The sequence below is a fragment of the Chlorocebus sabaeus genome, chromosome 9 (assembly GCF_047675955.1).
Source record: "Chlorocebus sabaeus isolate Y175 chromosome 9, mChlSab1.0.hap1, whole genome shotgun sequence".
In the NCBI taxonomy this organism is placed as follows: domain Eukaryota; kingdom Metazoa; phylum Chordata; class Mammalia; order Primates; family Cercopithecidae; genus Chlorocebus; species Chlorocebus sabaeus.
In genome coordinates this window covers 80,435,037-80,457,667 of record NC_132912.1, presented here as the reverse complement: position 1 = coordinate 80,457,667, position 22,631 = coordinate 80,435,037, and the positions used below count along the sequence as shown (strand labels likewise).

The 22,631-nt window shown below is 37.2% G+C and overlaps 1 protein-coding gene across 11 annotated transcripts in view; it reads right to left on the bottom strand.

Annotated features, from left to right (window-relative positions):
- The window catches only part of ANK3 (ankyrin 3), a 703,328-nt gene that overhangs the window by 125,842 nt on the left and 554,855 nt on the right, over positions 1-22,631 (bottom strand). For 8 of the 11 annotated variants that reach the window (XM_007963375.3, XM_073019120.1, XM_073019128.1 and 5 more), the window contains 5 exons: positions 19,438-19,536; positions 19,250-19,348; positions 18,656-18,751; positions 13,214-13,286; positions 12,982-13,044 (listed from right to left, as the gene is read on the bottom strand). In XM_007963375.3, the coding sequence (XP_007961566.2) occupies positions 12,982-13,044; positions 13,214-13,286; positions 18,656-18,751; positions 19,250-19,348; positions 19,438-19,536 (430 nt within the window). The remainder of the gene's footprint in view (positions 1-12,981; positions 13,045-13,213; positions 13,287-18,655; positions 18,752-19,249; positions 19,349-19,437; positions 19,537-22,631) is intronic. The other 3 variants (XM_073019122.1, XM_073019123.1, XM_073019124.1) reach the window with 1 other exon arrangement.

Here is a 22,631-nt window from a genome sequence, read left to right as displayed (position 1 = left end):
CAGTATACTAGGTTCTTGGGATAAAACAGAGAATAAGATTTAGTCTTTGCTTCTGGTATTTTCAAGTTGCCATTTTGGCTTTATCCCTGAGAGATGCATGCAATTATGTAACATCTATCTGAAAGGCCAATTGTAAGCAGAGAAATCTTCAGGCAAAACGCTAAATGATATGAGAGGTTCTTGTAAAACAATAAAATTTCAGGTGAAGAATTTCTGAAGCTGCTAAGAACAGTGACTTAACAAAACCAAACCCTTGAATCACCTGAGGGCAACCTGATTTCCATAGTCTCTTTCCAGATCTATTAAGCTAATAATATAACAGTCCTATTTATTTAGGATGATTAGGATATTAGGGTAGCAGGAGAGTCCTAGACATTTGGCAAGAGGAGGTCCTAACGAATATTTTCCTGGTGGCCTTCTTCAGATCTACCTTCACATTTCCCAAAGTAATTCACCCTACTTTTTTGAGTTTTGGATTGTGTCAAGCCAAAATCTGTTTATTCGACCAGGTGTGGTGTCTCATGCCTGTAATCCCAACACTTTGGGAGGCCAGGGCGGGTGTATCACATGAGGCCAGAAGTTTGAGACCAGCCTGGCCAACAGAGTGAAACCCTGTCTCTACTAAAAAATACAAAAATTAGCCAGGCATGGTGGTGGGCGCCTGTAGTCCCAACTACTCAGGAGGCTGAGACAGGAGAATCACTTGAACCTGGGAGGCAAAGGTTGCAGTGAGCCAAGATCATGCCACTGCACTCCAGCCTGGGCAACAGAGTGAGATTCTATCTCAAAACAAAACAAAACAAAATGAAACAACCAAAATCTGCTTATTCTTTCCTAATGAGAATACACTGATATGTTTACTAAAACAACTGGCTTTTAGTTCTTAAAATCTATTTGAAATCATGTTTATATTTATTTTACTTGAATTTTCATTTTGGTGTACATAGTTCTTTTGCCAAAATAAACAGAGGAAGGTTCTCTAAATATTTACTATTACTGTAAAGGGGAGGAGAGGTAGAGAAAGATGGCTGAATAGAACACTTCAGTGATTGTCCCCTCACAGGAACCCCAAACTGAACAACTATCAATGCAAGAAAGCACTTTCATAATAACAAAAAAATTAAGTGAGCAATCACAGTACCTGATTTTAATGTAATATCATGGATAGAGGCATTGAAAAGCTAGGAAAGACAGTCTTGCATTATCTACACCACCCCTCTCCCAGCCCCAGGCAGCACAGCAGAAACAAAGAATCTGGGCTTGGGAAAGAGCACAAAATGAGTGTGCAACACTGCATTGGAGCTCAGCGCTGCCCTGTCACAGTGGAACACAGCACAGGACAGAATTCTGCCAGTTCCCACGGAAGGAGCATTTAGGACAGTGCTGGGCCAGAGGGGAATCCTCCACCCCAGAAAGAGGAAACTGAGTCCCAGCCAGCTTCACCATTGGCTGACTAAAGTGGCTTGGGGAATCAGAATAAATTTAGGTAGCAGTCAGGACACAAGGACTGCAGTCCTTGGGTAAGCCCTGGTGCTACACTGGTCTTGGAGGTTGTGATAGTTAATACTGAATGTCAATTTGATTGGATTGAAGGATGCAAAGTATTGTTCCTGGGTGTGTCTGTGAGGGTGTTGCCAAAGGAGATTAACATTTGAGTCAATGGACTGGAAAAGGCAGACTCACCCTCAATCTGGATGGGCACCATCTAATCAGCTGCCAGCAAGACCAGGATAAAAGCAGGTAGAAGAACATGGAAGGACTAGACTGGCTGAGTCTTCTGGCCTCCATATATCTCCTGTGCAGGATGTTTCCTGCCCTCGTACATCTGACCCCAAGTTCTTCAGCTTTTGGACTCTTGGACCTACACCAGTGATTTGCCAGGGGCTCTCAGGCCTTTGGCCACAGACTGAAGGCTACACTATCGGCTTTCCTACTTTTGAGGTTTTGGGATTCTGACTGCCTTCTGGGTCCTCAGCTTGCAGACGGCCTAACTGTGGGACTTTATCCTGTGATTGTGTGAATCAGTTCCCCTAATAGACTCCCCTTTATATATCATATCTATCCTATTAGTTCTGTCCCTCTAGAGAACCCTAATACAGAGGTGGTAGACTTCAGGTGTGACACCAGCTGTTGTGGCCAAGGGTGTGCCTGTGTCACTCATCCCCCAATTCCAGGCAGTATAGCTGAGGGACTCTTTACACTTGGAGAAAGGAGAGGGAAGAATACAGAGAGCTTTGTCATGTAACTTGGGTACCAGCTCAGTCACACTAAAATAAAGCACCAGGGAGACTCCTGAACCTCCTGACTCTGTGCCTTTGTTTCTGGACAGTGTTTCCAGACCCACCCTGGACCAGCAGTGAATCCACTGTCCTGATGGGACAAACCCCATTCTGCTGAATAAAGTGGCTTTGGCCTGGAATAAACATCAGCGACAGCCAGGCAGTAGTGACTACAGGTGTGGGGTGAGCCCCAGTACTGTGCTGGGCTACAAGGCTTTACATGTGACCCTGTGCGGTGCCAGCTGTCACGGTCATTAGAGTGGACTGCCTTATCCCTCCCCCAACTCCAGGCAGTCTGGTGCAGAGAGAGACTTCCTTTGCCAGAAAGAGAAGGAAGAATGAGAGACTTTTTACCTGGTAACCCAGGGAATTCTCCCTCATTTTCCCCAAATCTACCAAAGCTATATATCAAGGAGTCTGTAAGAGTTGCAGCATTCCAGGGCTTAGGGCACTCCCTAGTGCTAAAATGGCTGCAGTGACCATAGGCTTAAGTCACAACACTCAACCCCTTTTGAATTCTTAGAAAGTCCTCTCAAAAAGGATGGCTAAAAACAAGCCTATACTGTGAAGACTGGAATAAATACCTAACTCTTCGATGCCCAGGTATCAACAAATGTCTACAAGCATCAAGGATGTCCAAGAAAACATTACCTCACCAAATGGACTAAATAAGGCATCAGTGACCAGTCCTGGAGTGATGGAGATATATGACCTCTCAGATAGGGAAATCAAAATAGCTGTCTTGAGGAAGCTCAGCGAATTTTTTTTTTTTTTTTTTTTTTGAGATGGAGTTTCACTCTTGTTGCCCAGGCTGGAGTGCAATGGCACGATCATGGCTCACTGCAACCTCCATCTCCCAGGTTCAAGCCATTCTCCTGCCTCAGCCTCCTGAGTAGCTGGGATTACAGGCATGTGCCACCATGCCTGGCTAATTTTGTATTTTTAGTAGAGACGGGGTTTCCCCATGTTGGTCAGGCTGGTCTCAAACTCCTGACCGCAGGTGATCTGCCTGCCTTGGCGTCCCAAAGTGCTGGGATTACAGACAGGCATGAGCCACTGCGCCCAGCCTTTTTTTTTTTTTTTTTTCCAGAAGGGTTCTCACTCTGTTGCCCAGGCTGGAGTGTAGTGGTGCAATCACAGCTCACTGCAGTCTTGACCTCCCGGGCCCGAATGGTCATACCACTTAAACACTGCAAGTAGTTGGGATCACAGGTGTGTGCCACCATGGACAGCTAATTTATTTTTATTTTTTGTGGAGACAGTCTCCCTATCTTGCCCAAGCTAGTTCAATGCACTTCAAGGTAACAAACAGCAGAATTTTATCAGATAAATTTAACAGAGATAAAAATAATTTTTAAAAGTCAAGCAGAAATTCAGGAATTGAAAAACTTAATTGACAAACTAAAAATGCATCAGTCTGTCAATAGCAGAATGGATCAAGCTGAACAAAGAATTAATGAGCATGAAAACAGGCTCTATGAAAATTCAGTCACAGAAGAAAAAACAAAAAAATAAAAAGGAATGATGCATATACCTACAAGATCTAGAAAATAGCCTCAAAAGGACAAATCTAAGTTATTGACCTTAAAGAGAATGGTGAGACAGAGAAGGAGGGAGAGAGAGAGAGAGAGAGAAAGGCGGTGGCAGGGAAGGAGGCAGGGAGATCAGGGTAGATCATTTACTTGAAGAAGTAACAACAGGGAACTTTACAAACCTAGAGAAAGATATGAATATCCAGGTATAAGAAAATCAAAGAACAGGCAGATTCAACCCAAATAAAACTACCTTAAGGTACATAGTCATCAAACTCTCAAAGATCAAGGATAAAAAAAGGATCCTAAAGGCAGTGAGAGAAAAGAAGTAAAGATAAAGACTTTCCCAGACAAACTAAAGCTGAGAGATTTCATGAAAAATCAGACATATCTTATAAGAAATGCTAAAGGGAGTTCTTCAGTATGAAAGAGGAGGATATTAATGAGCAACAAGAAATCATTTAAATGCATACAACTCACTGGTAAATGTAAGTACACAGACAAATACAGACTACCCTAACGCTGTAATTGTGATGTACAAACCACTTATACCTTTGTAGGAAGACAAAAAGAGAAACCTATCGAAAATAATAAGTACAGCAACTTTTTGAGATGAATAGTATAAAAAGATATAGAGGCAACAAAAGTCAAAAAGTGGGGAGGATGAAGTTAAAGTGTAGAGTATTTCCTTTTCTTCTTGCCTGTTTTCTTTGTAATCAGAATGAAGTTGTCATCAGTTTAAAATAAATGATTATAAGATGTTATTTGCAAGTCTTATGGTAAGCACAAAAAACCTATAATAGATATACAAAATATTAAAAGCAAGAAATCAAACATACTACCAGAGAAAGTACTTTTTTTTTTTTTTTTTTTTTTTTTTTTTTTTTTTTTTTTTTGAGACAGAATCTCATTTTTCACCCAGGCTAGAGAGCAATGGTGCTATCTCGGCTCACTGCAAGCTCTGTCTCCCAGGTTCACACCATTCTCCTGCCTCAGCCTCCCGAGTAGCTGGGACTACAGGCACCCACAATTCTCCCACCTCAGCCTCCTGGGTAGCTGGGACTACAGACACATGCCACCATGCCCAGCTAATTTTTGTATTTTCAGTAGAGATGGGGTTTCACCATGTTGGCCAGGCTGGTCTTGAATTCCTGGCCTCAAGTGATCCACCTGCTTCAGCTTCCCAAAGTGCTGGGATTACAGTCATGAGCCATCGTACCCAGCCAGTAAGAAAAATCACCTTTTTTTTAAACAAAATTTATTTAGATGGAATTTTGCTCTGTCGCCCAGGCTGGAGTGCAGTGGCATGATCTCGGCTCACCGCAAGCTCTGTCTCTCCCGTTCACACCATTCTCCTGCCTCAGCCTCCTGAGTAGCTGGGACTACAGGCACCTGCCACCATACCTGGCTAATTTTTTGTATTTTTAGTAGAGACGAGGTTTCACCATGTTAGCTAGGATGGTCTCGATCTCCTGACCTCATGATCTGCCTGCCTCGGCCTCCCAAATCACTGGGATTACAGGCGTGAGTCACCGCACCCGGCCAAGAAAAATCACTTTTATACAAAGAAAGGCAAGAAGAAAGGAAGAGAGGACAAACAAAACAATCAGAAAACAAATAACAAAATAGCATAGTAAGTTCTTACCTAGCAATAATAACACTGAATGTAAATGGACTAAATTTTCTAATCAAAAGATATAGAGCGGCCAAATGGATTTAAAAACAAGACTGAATGATATGTTGTCTACAAAAAACTCACTTTACCTATAAAGACTGAAATAAAGGGATGGAAAAAGATATCCCATGCAAATAGAAGACAAAAAAAAGAACAGGAATAGCTATACTTAGATAAAATAGATTTCAAGAGAAAAACTGTAAAAAGAGACAAAGAAAGTCATTATATAATGATAAAGGAGTTAATTCAGCAAGAGGATATAGAAATTATAAATATATACACACCAAATGCTGGAGCACCCATATATATATAAAGCAAATATTATTAGAGGTAAAAAGAGAGATAGACTCCAGTACAATAGGTGAGGACATTAACACCCTATTTTCAGCATTGGACAGATCATCTGGAAAGAAAATCAACAAAGAAACACTGGACTTAATCTACTACAGACCAAATGACCCTAATAGACATGTACAGAACATTCTATCCAACACATGTAAAATACACATTATTTCTTTAGCACATGGAACATTCTCAAGGATAGAACGCATGTTAGACCACAAAACAAGTCTCAAAAAATTTAAAAAAATTTCCAATCATGTCAAGTCTCTTTTCTGACCACAATGGAATAAAAATAGAAATCAATAGCAAGAGAAACCTTGGAAACTATGCAAACACATGGAAATTAAGCAATATGCTCCTGAATGACCATTATGTCAATGAAGAAATTAAAAGGAAAATTTTAAAAATTTCTTGAAACAAAAGAAAATGGGAACACAACACACTAAAACCTATGAGAGACAGCAAATGTAGTACTAAAAGAGGAGTTAATAGCAATAAATGCCTACATCAAAAAAGCAGGGAAACTTTAAATAAACAACTGAATGAGGCAGCTTATAGAATTAGAAAAGCAAAAGTAAACCAAACTCAAAATTTATAGAAGAAAATAAATAGTAAACATCAGAGTAGGAATAAATTAAATTGAGACTAAAAATGTACTACAAAAGATCAACAAGACAAAAAGTCGGTTTTTGAAAAGATAATCAACAAGCTTTTAACCAGACTAACTAAAAAAAGAGAAGACTCAAATAAATAAGATCAGGGATGAAAACGGAGACATTACAACTGATAGTGCAAAAATTCAAAGACTCATTAGAGACTGTTATGAGTAACTACTATATGCCAATAAATTGGGAAACCTGTCAGAAATGGATAAATTACTAGACACATAAAGCCTACAAAGATTTAATCATGAAGAAACAGAAAACTTTAATAGACTATTAATGAATAACAAGACATAAGTAGTAATAAAAAGTCTCCCATTAAAGAAAAGTCCAGGACCTGATACCTTTACTGCTGAAGTCTACCAAGCATTTTAAAAAAGAACTAATATTAATCCTACTTATATTATTCCAAAAAAAATTGAGGGAACACTTCCAAACTCATACTATGAGGCCAGTGTTACCCTGATACCGAACCCAGACAAAGACACACACACAAAAGCAAACAACAGGCCAATATTTCTGATGAACATAAATGCAAAAAATCTTCAAATACTTGCAAACCATATATAACAACATATTAGAAAGATCATTCATCATGATCAAATGGGATTCATCACCCAGGGATGCCAAGGATGGTTCAATATATGCAAATGAATCAATGTGATACATCATATCCACAGAAAAAAGGACAAATCCATATGATCATTTAATTCATGCTGAAAAAGCATTCAATAAAATTCAATATCCTTTCATGGTCAAAAAACTAGTATAGAAGGAACATACCTCAATACAATAAAAGCCGTAAACAACAGGCCCACAGCTAGTATCATACTCAATGGGGAAAAACTGAAAGCCTTTCCTCTAAGATCTGGAGCAAGACCAGGACACCCACTTTCATCACTTTCATTCAACATAGTACTAGACGCCCTAGCCAGAGCAATTAGACATGAGAAAGAAATAAAGAGCATCCAAATTAGAAAAGAAGTAGTTAAATTATCCTTATTTGCAGATGATAAAATCTTCTATTTAGAAAAACATAAGGACTCCTCCAAAAACCTATCAGAACTGATAAAACAAATTTAGTAAAATTCAAGATACAAAATCAACATATAAAAATTGGTATCATTTCTATGTCCCAATAGCAAATGGGGAAAGGGGAACCCTCATACACTATTGGTAGAAATGTAAATTAGTACAGTTGCTATAGAGAAAAGTATGGAGGTTCCTCAAAAAACAGAATACTATATGATCCAGAAATCCCACTGCTGGGTATACATCCAAATAAAATAAAGAAAATCAGTATTGCAAAGTGATATTTGCACTCCCTTGTTTATTGCAGCACTATTCACAGTAGCCAAGATATGGAATCAACCTATGTGTCCATCAGCTGATGAATGGATAAAGAAAATATGGTACATACACACAATGAAATATTATTCAGCCACAGAAAAGAATGAAATCCTGTTTTGTTTTGTTTTTGTCAAAAACATGGATGGAGTGGGAGACATTATCTTAAGTGAGGTAAGCCAGGCACGGAAAGATAAATTTAGCATATTCTCACTCATATGTGGGAACTGAAAAAAAAATTGAACTCATGGAGATACAGAGTAGAATGATGATTTCAGGAGGCTGGAAAGAGTGGGGATAAAGAGGGGATGGTTAATTGGCACAAAAATACAGTTAGCTAGAAGGAATAAGATCTAGTGTCTGGTAGCACAATAGGGCAACTACAGTTAACAATAATTTATAGTTAACAATATATTTCAAAGAATTAAAAGAGTGGAACCGGAATGTTGCAAACACAAAGAAATGATCAATGTTTGAGGTGACAGATAACCCAATTACTTTGATTTGATCATTACACATTGTATAATTGTATCAAAATATCACATATACCCCATAAATATGTACAATTATTATGTATCCATAATTATAAATTAAAATATTCTTATTACCTTCTGATAGTTTCCAAGAACATGATTTGTTCCTTTTCCTTAACATACACCCTTTTTTGAAGCTAAAAATATGCATTCTTGGGTTCTATATACAAGAAACATTTCAAGTTGGAATAGCAATGAAAGAGATGATCTGTGCAGTGTTGTTTGCAAGCAACTGATCACAACCAGTTACAGATCTATGTGTTCCTTCTCTACTGCCAGTGTTTTACTTGACTGGACTTTGAGGGCAGGGGAATGAGATGATCTAAAACTACAGAGTGTCAGATCAGTCTTCTTGTCCAGCTCTGCCACAAACCTCATTGGAAAGACCATTCAGTGTGTATTTGGGCTTTCCTTCCTCATCAGTGTAATGGCAGGAATAGACATACAAGACTCCAACTTGCCCCTTCAGTTCTTTGAAATCGGTGGATTTTGCTGTGGCTTCCACTGGCCACCAAATTTGGTGCAAAGCTGAACATGACTTTTCTTACCCCTCATGTCACTCTATTATCTGCTAAAATTTTATTGCTTTATTAGATCTCAAACTTACACCTACTTGATATTTTTACACGTATACTTAGCCTCTTATTTTTTCTTTTAATATTTAGTGTCTGCATTTGATTCGGAAAGATATTTTTCAGCCCTATCAAATTCAGAAGTAGCTTAGAATTAGAAAATTCTTCCTAGCAGGAGTTTGTCTCACCAGCTGCTGTCTCGTAAACCTGTTTAGTAGAGTCATATTTCATAGAGCTGCCTTTTAGATTTTTACTTTGCATGGCTTAATTCCACTTCTCATTATGTCCCATCTATAGTTTTTTCAATCTGTAACTATACTCCAATCCACTAGAATTCTCAAGCTGAAACAACATTTTATACCCCCCACCCCGATTTATAAAATACATTTTATAGGCAGCTGCAATTTAAGATCAGAGTTGAACCAAAGCCAATGTGAAATCCCTTGGGAGGAGACACCAAACTCAATCACTTGAAACTTAATCTCAATTTTCCCTCTTTTTCTTTCTCTCCTTTCTCTTTCTTCTTCCTTCTTTCCTTCCTTCCTTCCTCCTCTCTTCTTTCTTCTATACACACACTCTTTCATATTTTCAATTACAAACAGAATTGCAAAACATAAGAATCAAACTAGCACTAAAATCAAGGTACAAATTTTGTACGTATATTAAAGTTATATGAATAGGTATTATATGAATAGGTATTTTCTGGAACAGGAGACAGTAGAGCAGTAAGGTATCTACAAATGCCTCTGACCCTCTGAGGAGTTCTGCTTAGCCCTCACCTGCCTAATGTGAGTTTAAAAACCTGCCTTGGACAAAGTTGCTTGACCCTCTTCTACTGCTCTGCTTTGCTGATGCTTCGATCTGTGTTCAACTTTGCATCTTGGCCCCACTGCTCTCCCACCTCATTAAATGATAACATTGTCTAGTCTTGTATTCCTTAATTTTTATTTTTTTTGAGAAATGAATCCAAACATTCTTTCACTTACACTAGTTTCTCATAGTGTACAACAGAAAGAGGAAGATGATAAGGAGAAAGCAAAGCAGAAAAAGGAAAAGAGAATGAAAAAGAAGAGATAGACTACTCTTGGCATTTCTTCCTTAATATTTATTTTACTTTTGCTTTTTTATTTTTTATCTTATTCATTTTAAATTTTAAATATCTACTTACAGCAGATGAGTTTTAGAATCAGATTAAAAATTTATTTTCCCTTATTACAAACTCATTTTTATTTTCTTTCTTGAGACAAACTGGCAGCCTACATTGCTTATTTTTATTTGCTTTTAAAAGCTGCTATTATTCTTTAGTACCCTGGGATACCAATGTGATGATCTCTCACTGGTTCTTGTAGATAGTTATACCCACAACATGCCTATGGCTTCATGGAAATGAACATTTGCCACAGCTGCATAGGAGCTTACTCAAATGGGTGACACTAAATCTAACTAAAATGACAATCAAAGCTCTGGTAAGACTATCAGGCAAATGAGTCAGAAGTTAAAATTATCATTAAAGTTGTAGGGGTCCTTTTAGAATCAAAATTTCTAAATGAATTGTTTTGGAATTTGCAGTAGTTAGAAATGCTAATTTATACAGCAGAGGAAAACATAAATACATAATAGGGCAGATGTGGCTTACTAAAGCTCTTGTAAGCAAAATTTAGGGGCCTTAGCAGACAGTAATACTAATATGACTCAAATTAGAAGTGTATTATAACCTCAAAAGTATCTTAATCTTAAAAAATGGACTTTTAACATCTTTCATGAGAATGCAATAGCCCTGCTATACTCTGCTTTGATGAGACTACACTCAAATATTGTGTTCAGTTCTGGTCACCTCAACTTGAGATGGCACAGATATGTTGAAACATGAGCAGGAGAGGGCGACCAGGTTGGTGAGGGGAACAATAGAAGGAGGTAGCAATGATATACCTGAAAAAAAAATAAATAAAACCAAGAAGAAATAGAAAAAGTATTTTTAAATATCTGAAAGACTGTCATACAGAAAAGGCAGATTTTGTTCCAAATACTATGTAGAATCTAGTCTTCCCATCAACTTGGTCAAATATACCAAAGCTTGACTCAATGAGTAGAAGCTACAGGAAGTTCAATAACATGAAGAATTGTTAAAGACAGAATTGTCCAAATGTACTAGGCAGTTTAGGAATTAAAGAATTCTCATTATTTGAAGGGCTTGGGCACAGGAGATCCTAAGCAGATGAGATTCTAGCAGATGTTTGTTCAGACTGAGTGACCTTTAAGGAATCCTTTTCAACGATTAAATTCGGCAATACCACAAAATCAAAAGCCATTTGATTCCGACAGCCCTGGACATACTAAAGTAAGGGCCAAAGATTTTAAAGAAAAGATGGATAAAATGAGAAATTAAAATTGCCAATTTCAAATTCTCAAGCTGAGAGAAACACATTTCTAGTTAAGTAACGAGGTCAATTAAGTTCAAATTTAGAGATTCAAAATCTCCATTTTTTAAATTATTTGGTTAGTTATTCATATGTATAAGGCTGTTAGATAGTCCATTCAAACTTGGCCTCTCATCATTGGGGATAATTTTGGACATTTTGTTAATGACCAGTACATTTTTAGGTCTATGATTGTCATACTATGATTCCTAATAATTTCATTTGACAAACATACTTTTGACATCATGTTTTGTGTGTGTAAACATCTATGTAAGAATATTATTTTTTCTTTTATCTTCTGCACAGAAGTTACTCTGAAATGTATGAGAAGGCAAAGAAATGTAATAACAGTAGGCATATTACTCTGAAAGTCCTAAAGACCATAACAAATATTATCCATCTGGGGATAGAAGGGAGGTAAATGTATAGCTGATGTTTCAGAGCAAAAGAAAGAAAAGCGAGTAAAAGTCTTTAGCATTAATCAAAACAACATTTACAAACATTAAGCCAGATCCTCCAGGGACCCTAAATGACCACCAGGACATTAGCTCATTGGGGTGTGTAGTCCCTGGCCACAATGCATTATAGTGGGAAGTCATTGATTGGATAACAAAAAGATTAAAGTGGCTTCGGACCAGGTAGGCTTTCCCACCATGTAGGTTCCCACTGAAATTTGTGCAACTCAAAGAAAGAAATCACATAAATTAAAATAGGGAAGATTACTTAAAGGCAAAAAAAGACTAGCAACACTAAGACTAACCCAAAAGAAAGCTACTACATGAGAGGTGGCAAATGGAGGTCACAATAGGGTAGAACGTATTTGATGATCTCCCATCATTTGGGAGATTCAAATGATGCAAGAAAAACAGTTAAATATAATTTTCCCATGGCAAATATTTTGTTATTTCAGTGAAACTCCAAAATGTGTCATCTGTACAATATTTACTCACTATAAAAATGCTTGTTTTCCAATGGACCTTTTAAAGATGCCATTCATTGATATATCTGTATATCATGACCTGGTCAAAGTATTAGTTTTTAAGCAAGACAGAAACCAATTTCTGAAAACACATAAAATATAGCTACAATAATATTTTGATCTCTTTCATTAAATCATTATTGAAAATTTCTATTTCAAAAGTTTTTTTCAGGTTGTTTTCATTATCAGTTCAAGATCAAAAGTTGCTTTTTCTACAAAGTTTAGCAGAATGGGGAAATCTTAGGGCATTTAAAAGGATTTCATATAAGGAACCTTCTCTTGTTTTAAAAAATAATGTAATCATAAATATTAATCACTTTTCTCTTTCTAGATTTCAGATGCAAACAATAAAAGCATCATTATTCCGTTTGATAGAAACAAATAGAAGGCAAGTAATCCAGATAATTAGTGATACTTTTATATTTTAAAGTTAGGAAACGGGTTCAAGGAAAGAGGATTCAAAGAGACTTAAAAAGGAGAGTTAATAGTACCAGATATACATTATTTAAATAATACATAAATTAATAGTCTCAAGATAGTATGAAAAATTAGTAACTCAGGGAAATATTATATTTCAAAGATAAGAAATGAAAGATAAAGTTGGTAGTAGTTAAGTTTCATCACAGTAAAAATTTACAAATACCTTCTTCAACATCTGAGATATATTCGCCATCACTGAGCATTTCAGGGGCATTGGCTTTACGAACTGCATGATTTAAGTGAACAATATAAGTGGATGAAAAATACATTCTCTTGATATTACAACAAAACATTTCAATATTCCTGAAAGACATTTTTGCAATGGACTTTCTTCAGGAAACAGACGAAATACACAGTCACTTACAATTATTGTGAACTCAAAGAACATTTCATACCTTCATCATCAGACATATCAAGAACTTCATTCATCGTTTCTGGAACATTCATTTTGTGCTTCTCTGTGACGGTCTAGTAACAAAATAGCAGTCATTTTAGTGTGAGCAGACTGTACATTTTAGTGGGCCTTTTCGTTTATCTCTGAATTAATCAGTTTCTTGTGGAATGCATGTGTTGAATATCCTGAATCTCCCACATGTAAAATGACATCAAAATTGTTGTCCCTTAGTGGCACAAAGGTTGTCACCATATACAGAACACAGGAGTACACAATGAAAGAATTCTAGCGCAAAGTACCACAGCTTAAAAGATTTAGGTCTCTAATAAAGCTTTTCAAAGGAAAAGAGAAGATTCTGCCCCTCCTACTCCACTGCCGTACTTTTTCATGGTCTGATGAATCTGCCACCCCATTCCATGAAAGGTCTTGGCTGAGGAAAAGCCAAATGAACTGTAAGAAATATGTGTCTATTACTTGTGCCAAGCTTTCCATCTATTTTGTGTTCTCCTCTTATATGTAATTTTAATTCCTAGGATAAACAAAAACATTCAAATAATATTTAAAACAATAATCTTTACAACCATGTGTATGAAAAAATACTTTAAAGGTGATGCATTGGCAGATCATTTTAGCCTTCCCCAAAATTTAAAGAACAGTATATTATGCAGCAAATGCCTACTGCCTCTTTTACTTGCTCTTTAATAGTTTAGATTATATCCATCCAAAACATACTGTCAGCATCACTGATAAGAAATTCTTAGACCATATCCATCCAAAAGACATTGTTAGCATCACTGGTAAGAAATTCTTAATGACTTTAGTTAAAAGTGAGTTTTTTGTTTGTTTGTTTTTTTGTTTTTTTTTTTTTAATTCTCAGCATACGAGACACTAATGGTACAAGGGAAGATACACGTTTAAATAAGACAACTGAAAAAAAGCCAGGTTGTTAAAACTAAAAAAAGGTACAAATTCACAGTTTCTTGGTAATGTGATTTCTACCCCATCCCCAATTATTGTGTTGAAATAAAGCATTATTTGATGTCTTTTCCAGCATGTAATACTGCAATGGAGCAGTTTTAAAAATAAACTTTTATTTTTAGAAGAGTTTGAGATTTATAGAATAATTGTGAAGATAGTATAGACAGGTCCTATATACCCCACACCAAGTTTCCCCTATTATTAAAATCTTTATTAGTTTTATTATTGAGACTGAGTCTCGCTCTGTTGCGCAGGCTGGAGTGCAATGGCATAATCTCGGCTCGCTGCAACCTCTGCCTCCCAGGTTCAAGCAATTCTCCTGCCTCAGGCTACCGAGTAGCTGGGATTACAGATGTGCATGGGAAGCCTGGCTAATGTTTTTATTTTTAGTAGAGACGGGTTTTCACCACGTTGGCCAGGCTGGTCTCGAACTCCCAACCTCAGGTGGTCCATCTGCCTCAGCCTCTCAAAGCTGGGAATACAGGCATGAGCCACTGTGCCTGGCTTATTGTTAAAATCTTTTATTAGCATGGAAAATATCACAATTAATGAATCGACATTGATACATTATTATTAAAGTTTATATTTTATTCATTTTTCTTCAGTTTCTGCTTAATGTCCTTTTTATGTTCCAGGATCCCATCAAGGATACTGTATTACATTTAGCTGTGTCTCCTTAGTTTCCTCTGGGCTATGGCAATTTCTCAGACTTCCCTTGTTTTTTTAAAAAAATTAATGTAAAGTTCCAGGTTAAATGTGCAGGATGTGCAGGTTTGTTACATAGGTAAACAAATGTGTGCCATGGTAGTTTGCTGCACCTATCAACCCATCACCTAGGTATTAAGCCCCACATGCATGAATTATTTATCCTGATGCTCTCCCTCCCCACCCCCAGGCCCTAGTGTGTGTCCTTCCCCTCCCTGTGTTCATGTAGTCTTATTGTTCAGCTCCCACTTATAAGTGAGAAAATGTGGTATATGGTTTTCTGTTCCTCTGTTAGTTTGCTGAGGATAACAGCTTCCAGATCCATCCATGTCCCTGCAAAGGACATGATATCATTCCTTTTTTATGGCTACACAGTATTCCATAGTGTATATGTACCACATTTTCTGTATCCAGTCTATCATTGATGAGCATTTGGGTTGATTCCACATCTTTGCTATTGTGAATAGTGCTGCAATGAACATACACATGCATGTATCTTTGTAATAAAATAACTTACATTCCTTTGGGTATATACTCATTAATGGGACTGCTGAGTCAACTGATATTTCTGGGTCTAGGTCTTTGAGGAATTGCCACACTGTCTTACATAATGGTTGAACTAATCTACATGCCCACCGACAGTGTAAAAGCATTCCTATGTCTCCAGCTTCGTCAGCATCTGCTGTTTTTTGCCTTTTTAATAATTGCCATTCTGATTGGTATGAGATGGTATTTCATTGTGGTCTTGATTTGTATTTGACTTTCCTTGTTTTTGATGACCTTGACAGTTTTGCAGTGTACTGGTCAGATATGTCCATCAACTGGGTCTTGTCTTATGGATTTTCTTTTTTCTTTTCTTTTTTCTTTTTAATTAATAGACTGGGGCTGTATGTTTTAGGGAGGAAGATCGTAGAGGAAAAGTGCCATTTCATCACATTGTATCAAGGGTATATACCATCAACATGACTTATCATTGTTAATGTTGACCTTGATCATATGGCTGAGGCAGGATTTGTTAGGTTTATCCATTGTAAAATTATCTATTTCCCCCTGCTTCTATACTGTTTTCTTTGCAAAGAAATAACTATGTTCAGCCCACACGTAAGCAGTGGGGAAGTATGTTCCACTTTGAGAGTAAAGTATTTTCATACATTATTTGGAATTCTTTTGCCTGAGACATTTGTGTCTTCTTTTCCATTTATTGAATTACTTATGTATAATAGTATGAATTCACGGATAGTTATTTTACAGTTTGTACCATACTTCAATACTATTATATTTATTTTTGCTCAAATTGTTCCAGCTATGGCCATTGGGAACTCTTTTAGTTAATTCCTATGTCCCTTTGACATAACCCCCACCATTGTGTCTCTATATTAGTTTATTTACTTTTTGTTGGGGGAAGGAGGAACATTTCCTTACTTTTTGACATTCTAAGATGTTCCAGGCTCATCTTATAGATTTCCTTTGCTAGCCTTAGATTCAGCCATTTCTCCAAAAAGCACTGTTTGCTTTTAGTAGAGAATGGTATTAGCAACCAATATCTGCGTGCTAGAGGTATTCTGCTCCTTACATATGAAGTAATTGGGTATTTTAAACAATGCAGTTTCGATAGATATAATTCACATATTTTGAATATCAGCTTCTATCCATTCAGTTTGGTATGCTGTGTTGATTGTAATCTAATTAACTAAACCATCTTTCTCAGCATTGCCACATCATGTATTTTACTAATATGGAAAAGACATTCTCTTTGTTTTGAAAAACTGAAGTCTGCTTATAGAGTCAATGGCTGCTGGAGTCCCAGTAACTGGCTATACAAATATCATGTCCATGGTGGAGGCTGAGCTATAGTTATTAGCTTAAAGTCATAGACTCCACCCTGAATTACATCAGTCCTGTCTAAGCTAGTTTACATGTAACCACTAAAGCAAGGCTGACAAGGTGGTGTCTCAGCTTGAGAAAATGTACCAAATACCACAATGCTGGACAAAATTTTAGAGACTTCTATGGACTGTTTTTTAATTGATGTGAACTCTTCTTTTGGTGGAAGCCTCATTTTCTTCACTAGGCAAACTGGACCTTTCCAATTAGCATGCATAGTGTCTTCTCTTTTTTTCAGAAAGTCACCAACAAGGATGACTGACGATGTTGAGAGTGAAAAGGCACTACTCCTGTACACATTCTCTTCTCATGGGAACCTGATGGAGCTCTGAGACCCTTCTCTGTCTTTCAGTCGATTTTTTGAAGCTATAACTTTGTTTTGTTCTTAACTCTACTTTCTCTTAAAGCTTTTCTGATTTTGAAGAAACGTTTCAAAATTTCCTAATAGGTGAGAAAGTCATTTACATTCAACCAAATAAGATATTTATTTTGAACTTTTACATGTCTCAAGTCTTTTAACATTGAAATAGAAGTATTAATATTATCTATTTACTGCAATGGCTTCAAATCTTTATAGCACTGTGACACTTGGCTGTCGTTAAATAGTTTGTCCTCTTCTTCTCCTTTCCTATCCTAGATAGAGCTACATGAGATATAAAATTGAAGGTAATAAACATTATTGGTTTGAACAGTTTTTTGAGAACTTAATGATATATTTTAATATAATAAAATCCGCAAGAGGCGTATGAAAGCAACATGTGGAAATTTATCTCTTAGACAAAGTATATCTTGAAGTTCAGAATGTGTGCTGGTTGATAATCATTGTTCTACTCCATTGAAACAATTGTTTTCTCTTTCACAAATTACAATTTTTTTCTCCTGTAATCAGCAGGCTTGTGAGTAAAACTGCCAGGAAACTCAAACTGCAGGTAGCTACAGAGACCCTCAACCCTTTTTGTGAAACCCATTTTTCACAAAAAGCACTGGGTATACAAACTAATTTGCAGATGTTAACCATTTTCTCCTTCATGTTGGAAAGTGGTTGAAGAGAAAAGGGGACAGAGCTGATAATTCAAAATGTTCCAGAGTCCTATATTTATTTTGGTAAGAGTCAAACTCAGGCCTACGTGTTGAGTTACGGAGTTAGGAATAACTCACATAAGCCTCTGATATCATGTAATATTTGCTCTTAATTCCAAAGTTACCAAATCTTGATGCTGTTCATAGGTACCAGATGGGGTTGGAAAGAAATGACTTATCCTAGAGACTGTAGCTTGTAAAAATGTAGTTGATGCAATAGGGCCTCCTGGTAAAGATCCACTTTAAATTTTAACAAAACAGTCTATTGTGTTTCTTATGAAAACTCCAGGTGGACAGAAGATGAGTGACAGTAGCAGGCAAAACCAGTTCTGATTCATCTGGATTTTTTTTAAAACAATGTAAACATTTTTCACAGGAATGATAATGGATCCACGTACCATTTGTGCATTAAAACATTTTTAAGGAAGCAACTTAGAGTTTTCAATTTCTTTACATTGCCAAGGAAAGATGTTAAAAAATTTCTGCCTTCACCATCATTTCATTAAAAACTTGTTATATCAAAGCAAACAAATAAATAAATACATTTAGCTGTATATGGAAGTAAAAACTCTATAGCTACAAATCCATCTTTTAAATAGGTATTCTTAGTGTTTTAAATTTTTATTCATATTAGCAATAAGAGTTTTGCTATCGTGACTACCAACAATGAGGTGACTGTGTTTTAAAACATGGTGCTTAGTTTATGAATGGGAAAAAACCTTCATCTCAGAAAAGCCCAAGAAAACTGACTGAAAGCTGGTTCCTAGGATAACAAGGCTCTGCATTCCTTACTTACAGTTGTGGTCATGGTCTCTTCGGTCACTATCTTCAGGGTGTCCACTACTGAGATGTAGCCGAGGCGCCGGGCAATGCCAAGGGCAGTATTCCCATTCTGGCAAAAGGAAAATGTGAATGAGGAATTAGCAAGTCTCATTCCACATTTTTTTGCTGATACAAAATGTAAGGTGAGTGTCACATCAGACCCATCCCACTGTCATACACAAAAAAAGTGTTTCATTAGAGACATACCTTGCACAAAACCCACCTAACCTGTTTGTACTCACACAGTAAAGTCTGGGCAGCTACATATGCAATCCAAGAGGCTTTTTAACGTTCTAAGTAAGCAGTCAATGAAACCAACACAATTTTTTTTTCTTACATGTGTACTTCCTGCTAGGTGACAATACAGCAGGTAGTTTTCACATATAAAACACTAATCATCTCTCTCTGAACAGTCCAGAACAATATGGTTATTGTCCTTTTTTCCTCATTCTACTGAATGCTCCGTTTATGCCTCTTCATGAAAGTACGATGAAAAATGTAAGAAGACACCAGAGTCCAGGCCCATCTATCTCCTCCCTCTTCTCCTGAGCTGGCCCTGAGTGCTTACCACAGTGAGTTCATTGGGGGAGGCATTGTTCTGAAGTAAGACATTTATTATATGCGTATGTCCCTGCTGTGCTGCTTGATGTAATGGTGTATATCCATTCTGTAGAAGGAAGATGGAAGAGATGATTCTTAATTCCTTTGAAACAAAAATAAGTGATTCTGGCAGAAACAAAAAAGGAAAGAGCTTACCTTTGTTTTGGCATTAACTTTTGCAGAATGCTGGAGCAGGAAATTAACAATCTTGATATTTCCGTAGTGGCAGCCCACATGCAGTGGTGTGTATCCCATCTGTAATTATTATTTTTTTTAAAAAGAAGCATCATAATTATACTTTTACTAACAGCTATCCTAAACAGACGCAAAATCATTATGTAACCTTTCTTTTTGAGCTGGAAAAAGTAGGTTTTTTTTCTTCTCTATATAAAAAAATTGCACTTGATAATTCTCAGCATAAGACTTAGGTATAAATTAAAATACCATTGCCCATAAAATTGTTAGCTCCTCAGAGTTCTTGCTTTATTTTTTATCAGCTCATCTTGTTCTTCGAACTCTTCAAGATAGAAAAGAAAGATGGACCAATTGACAGCATAGACAGACTGATTCAGCAGTTTCTTGTTCAGGGACAGAAGAGCACTTTATTAAGACTTGACTTGTTTATTGAATACTTTCTGAAAGCTTTAAATCTAGGCAAAAATGAAGGGGCTAAATAATAACACACGGCAGGAGGTGATCATCAGAATGCCTGATAGAGGTAGGAAGAAGCACAGAAACACTAAAAGGAAGAGGGAGGCTGGTGTGAGCTCAGGTGGTCTGAGAAATATGAACTCGAGCAAGGTATATCAAGTTAGTTTTTTGCCTTCCTACCTAGGGTCCCAGAGTTTGAAAACCACTGATTTAGACAAAGAAATGGATTATTTCTCAAATTAGTATCCACTGACCCCTGAGGGTCTATAAGTTCTCTCTCTCTCTCTCTGTGCATGTATGTGTCTGTATACAATCTAGGTAATTATTTTTTTTTAAATAAGGATATTCCAGATTCTTCTCTAGATGGCTGATTTCATTATAACATACTACCCTGCAATTTCAGAGCCCCTGTTCATAATGACACGGACAGTACCAGATCTCTGAAAGGCAGAACATTGACCTTTTATTACAATACTTCTAAACAGGAATAGGGGTGGGTGATCCATATTTTCAGGGGTCTATATCTTATATGATGTCATTAGTGTCTTTATGGTGGCCCCAGCAAATGAATACATTTGAATTTAAAAAAGAGATGCCCAAACCACTGTTGACTGTAGGAGGTGAAGATACCTTACCAGGGATGTGCTGCCCTAGAGAGGTGACTCTCGGTAGACTTTTTTTTTCCTTACATGTGTACTTTTTTGTCTCACAAAACAAATTGCCAGTGTACCCACACTGACCAGACTATCCCTGAAAAGCTCATCATAACCACATAGAGGAAACTGACTTACAGCCTCTAATGCCACTTAATACATGATGGAAGAAATTCCTTTTCGGTGACCAGAATCCATTTGCCTGCTTTGCAGGGTTCTCCTTTTCAGTACAGACGAACTCAGATACTGCACTCATGATCAGAATACTGCTTAATAAGGGAAGCTTGAAAATAATGTGTCCGATCAATGCTCAGTACAATTGGTTTAATTGATTGAAGTAACATTATTTCCAAGTTCAAAGAACTTCCCTTACAAGTCAAAACCATGTGGACCCAATATTTTCTAAAAATCTAAATATTAAAAAATTCTTTGAGATTTTAGTCAATTTGCCTAAGTTGTAATACAACCATTTCTAATAGTTGTTGAGATGGATGTGTTGATCAGATATATATATTTAAGACAGGGTTGATTATTTATTTATTTATTTATTTATTTATTTATTTAGTTGAGACAGGGTCTTGCTCTGTCACCAGGCTGGAGTGCAGTGATGAGCTCATGGCTCACTGCAGCCTCCCCTCCTGGGCTCAATCTATCCTCCTGCCTCAGTTTCCCAAGTAGCTGTGACTACAGGCATACACCACCACGCCTGGCTAATTTTTCTATTTTTTGTAGGGCAAGGTCTCACTATGTTGTCTAGGCTGGTCTCAAACTCCTGGGCTCAAGTGATCTTCCTGCCTTGGCCTCCCAAAGTGCTGGGATTACAAGTGTGAGCCACCATGCCTGGCCTAAATATTTTAATGAACAGGTTCTATTCATCCTCATAGCTTCCCATCTCATTCTTACTAAAACCCTAAATCATTATAAAACAGTGTTAGGAGTTGTCTAATTCTAGTCTCCCCTATCCTCCTCATCCCCCATCCATACATCTTTTAACCCTCCCACCATTCTCTCCCTTGGTCGCTATGCTCCAGGGCACTGGTCTTCTTGCTGTTCCACAAACACTAAAGTGTTTTTTCAAAAATACGTGGCCATGGCCAAGAAGATTGAACTTGCATTCAGAGAAATCAGATGTGAGCTCCTCCATTCATTGGGGTTACCGGCATTCCCATACAAAATAGCACCTCACATAAATACGCTCAGAGAAGTGGGACGTGAGCAATTCTTTCCAATCAGCAGTAACAAATTTTTCAAAGACTATTTTTTTCTTGAGTAGCTAAATAAACAAGCAAACATATAAAGAGCCATAGCCCAGCAAACGGAGCAGCCTCTGCCTCTTTGCCGTGGCTGCCTCACTGATAACATCATTACAAGCTGATTAGGTTTTTCCTTCCTTCCTTTGGGCAACACTGGATAGAGCTCAGCAAAACCCTGCAAAATACATTCGAGTCTTTAACTACTTTCCTTCCTTTTTTCCTCTCTTGATTACCAAGTAGTAGACGTTTACATCCATTCACTGATCAGGCTGCACTTCTGACTGATGAGAACGGGGAAAGGAGGGTCTCAGCAGCCAGGAGCCTGGACCTCAGAGGCACTGTCTGGGTTTGGGACCCAGCTCTGCTACTTACTATCTGTGTGAATTTGGACAAGTTACTGAACCTGTCTGTGCATTGGCTTGTGTATTATAAAATGGACTTTAGTAATAGTACCAAGCTCATTGTGTTGTCACAAGGATTAACTATGTTAACAATTATTTCAACAGTGTCTGACACATAGGGTTAGCTATTACTACCTCATGCTGAAAACAGTGACTGGCACATCATCACTGCTCAATAAATATTTTAAATATTTGGTAAATTAATGATTGAAAACAGGAAAAGATCAGGCCGGGTATGGTGGTTCATGCCTGTAATCCCAGCACTTTGGGAGGCTGAGGCGGGCAGATCACCTGAGGCCAGGAGTTCAAGACCACCCTGGTCAACATTGCAAAAACCCAGTCTCTACTAAAAATACAAAAAATACAAAAAAAAAAAAAAAATTAGCCAGACG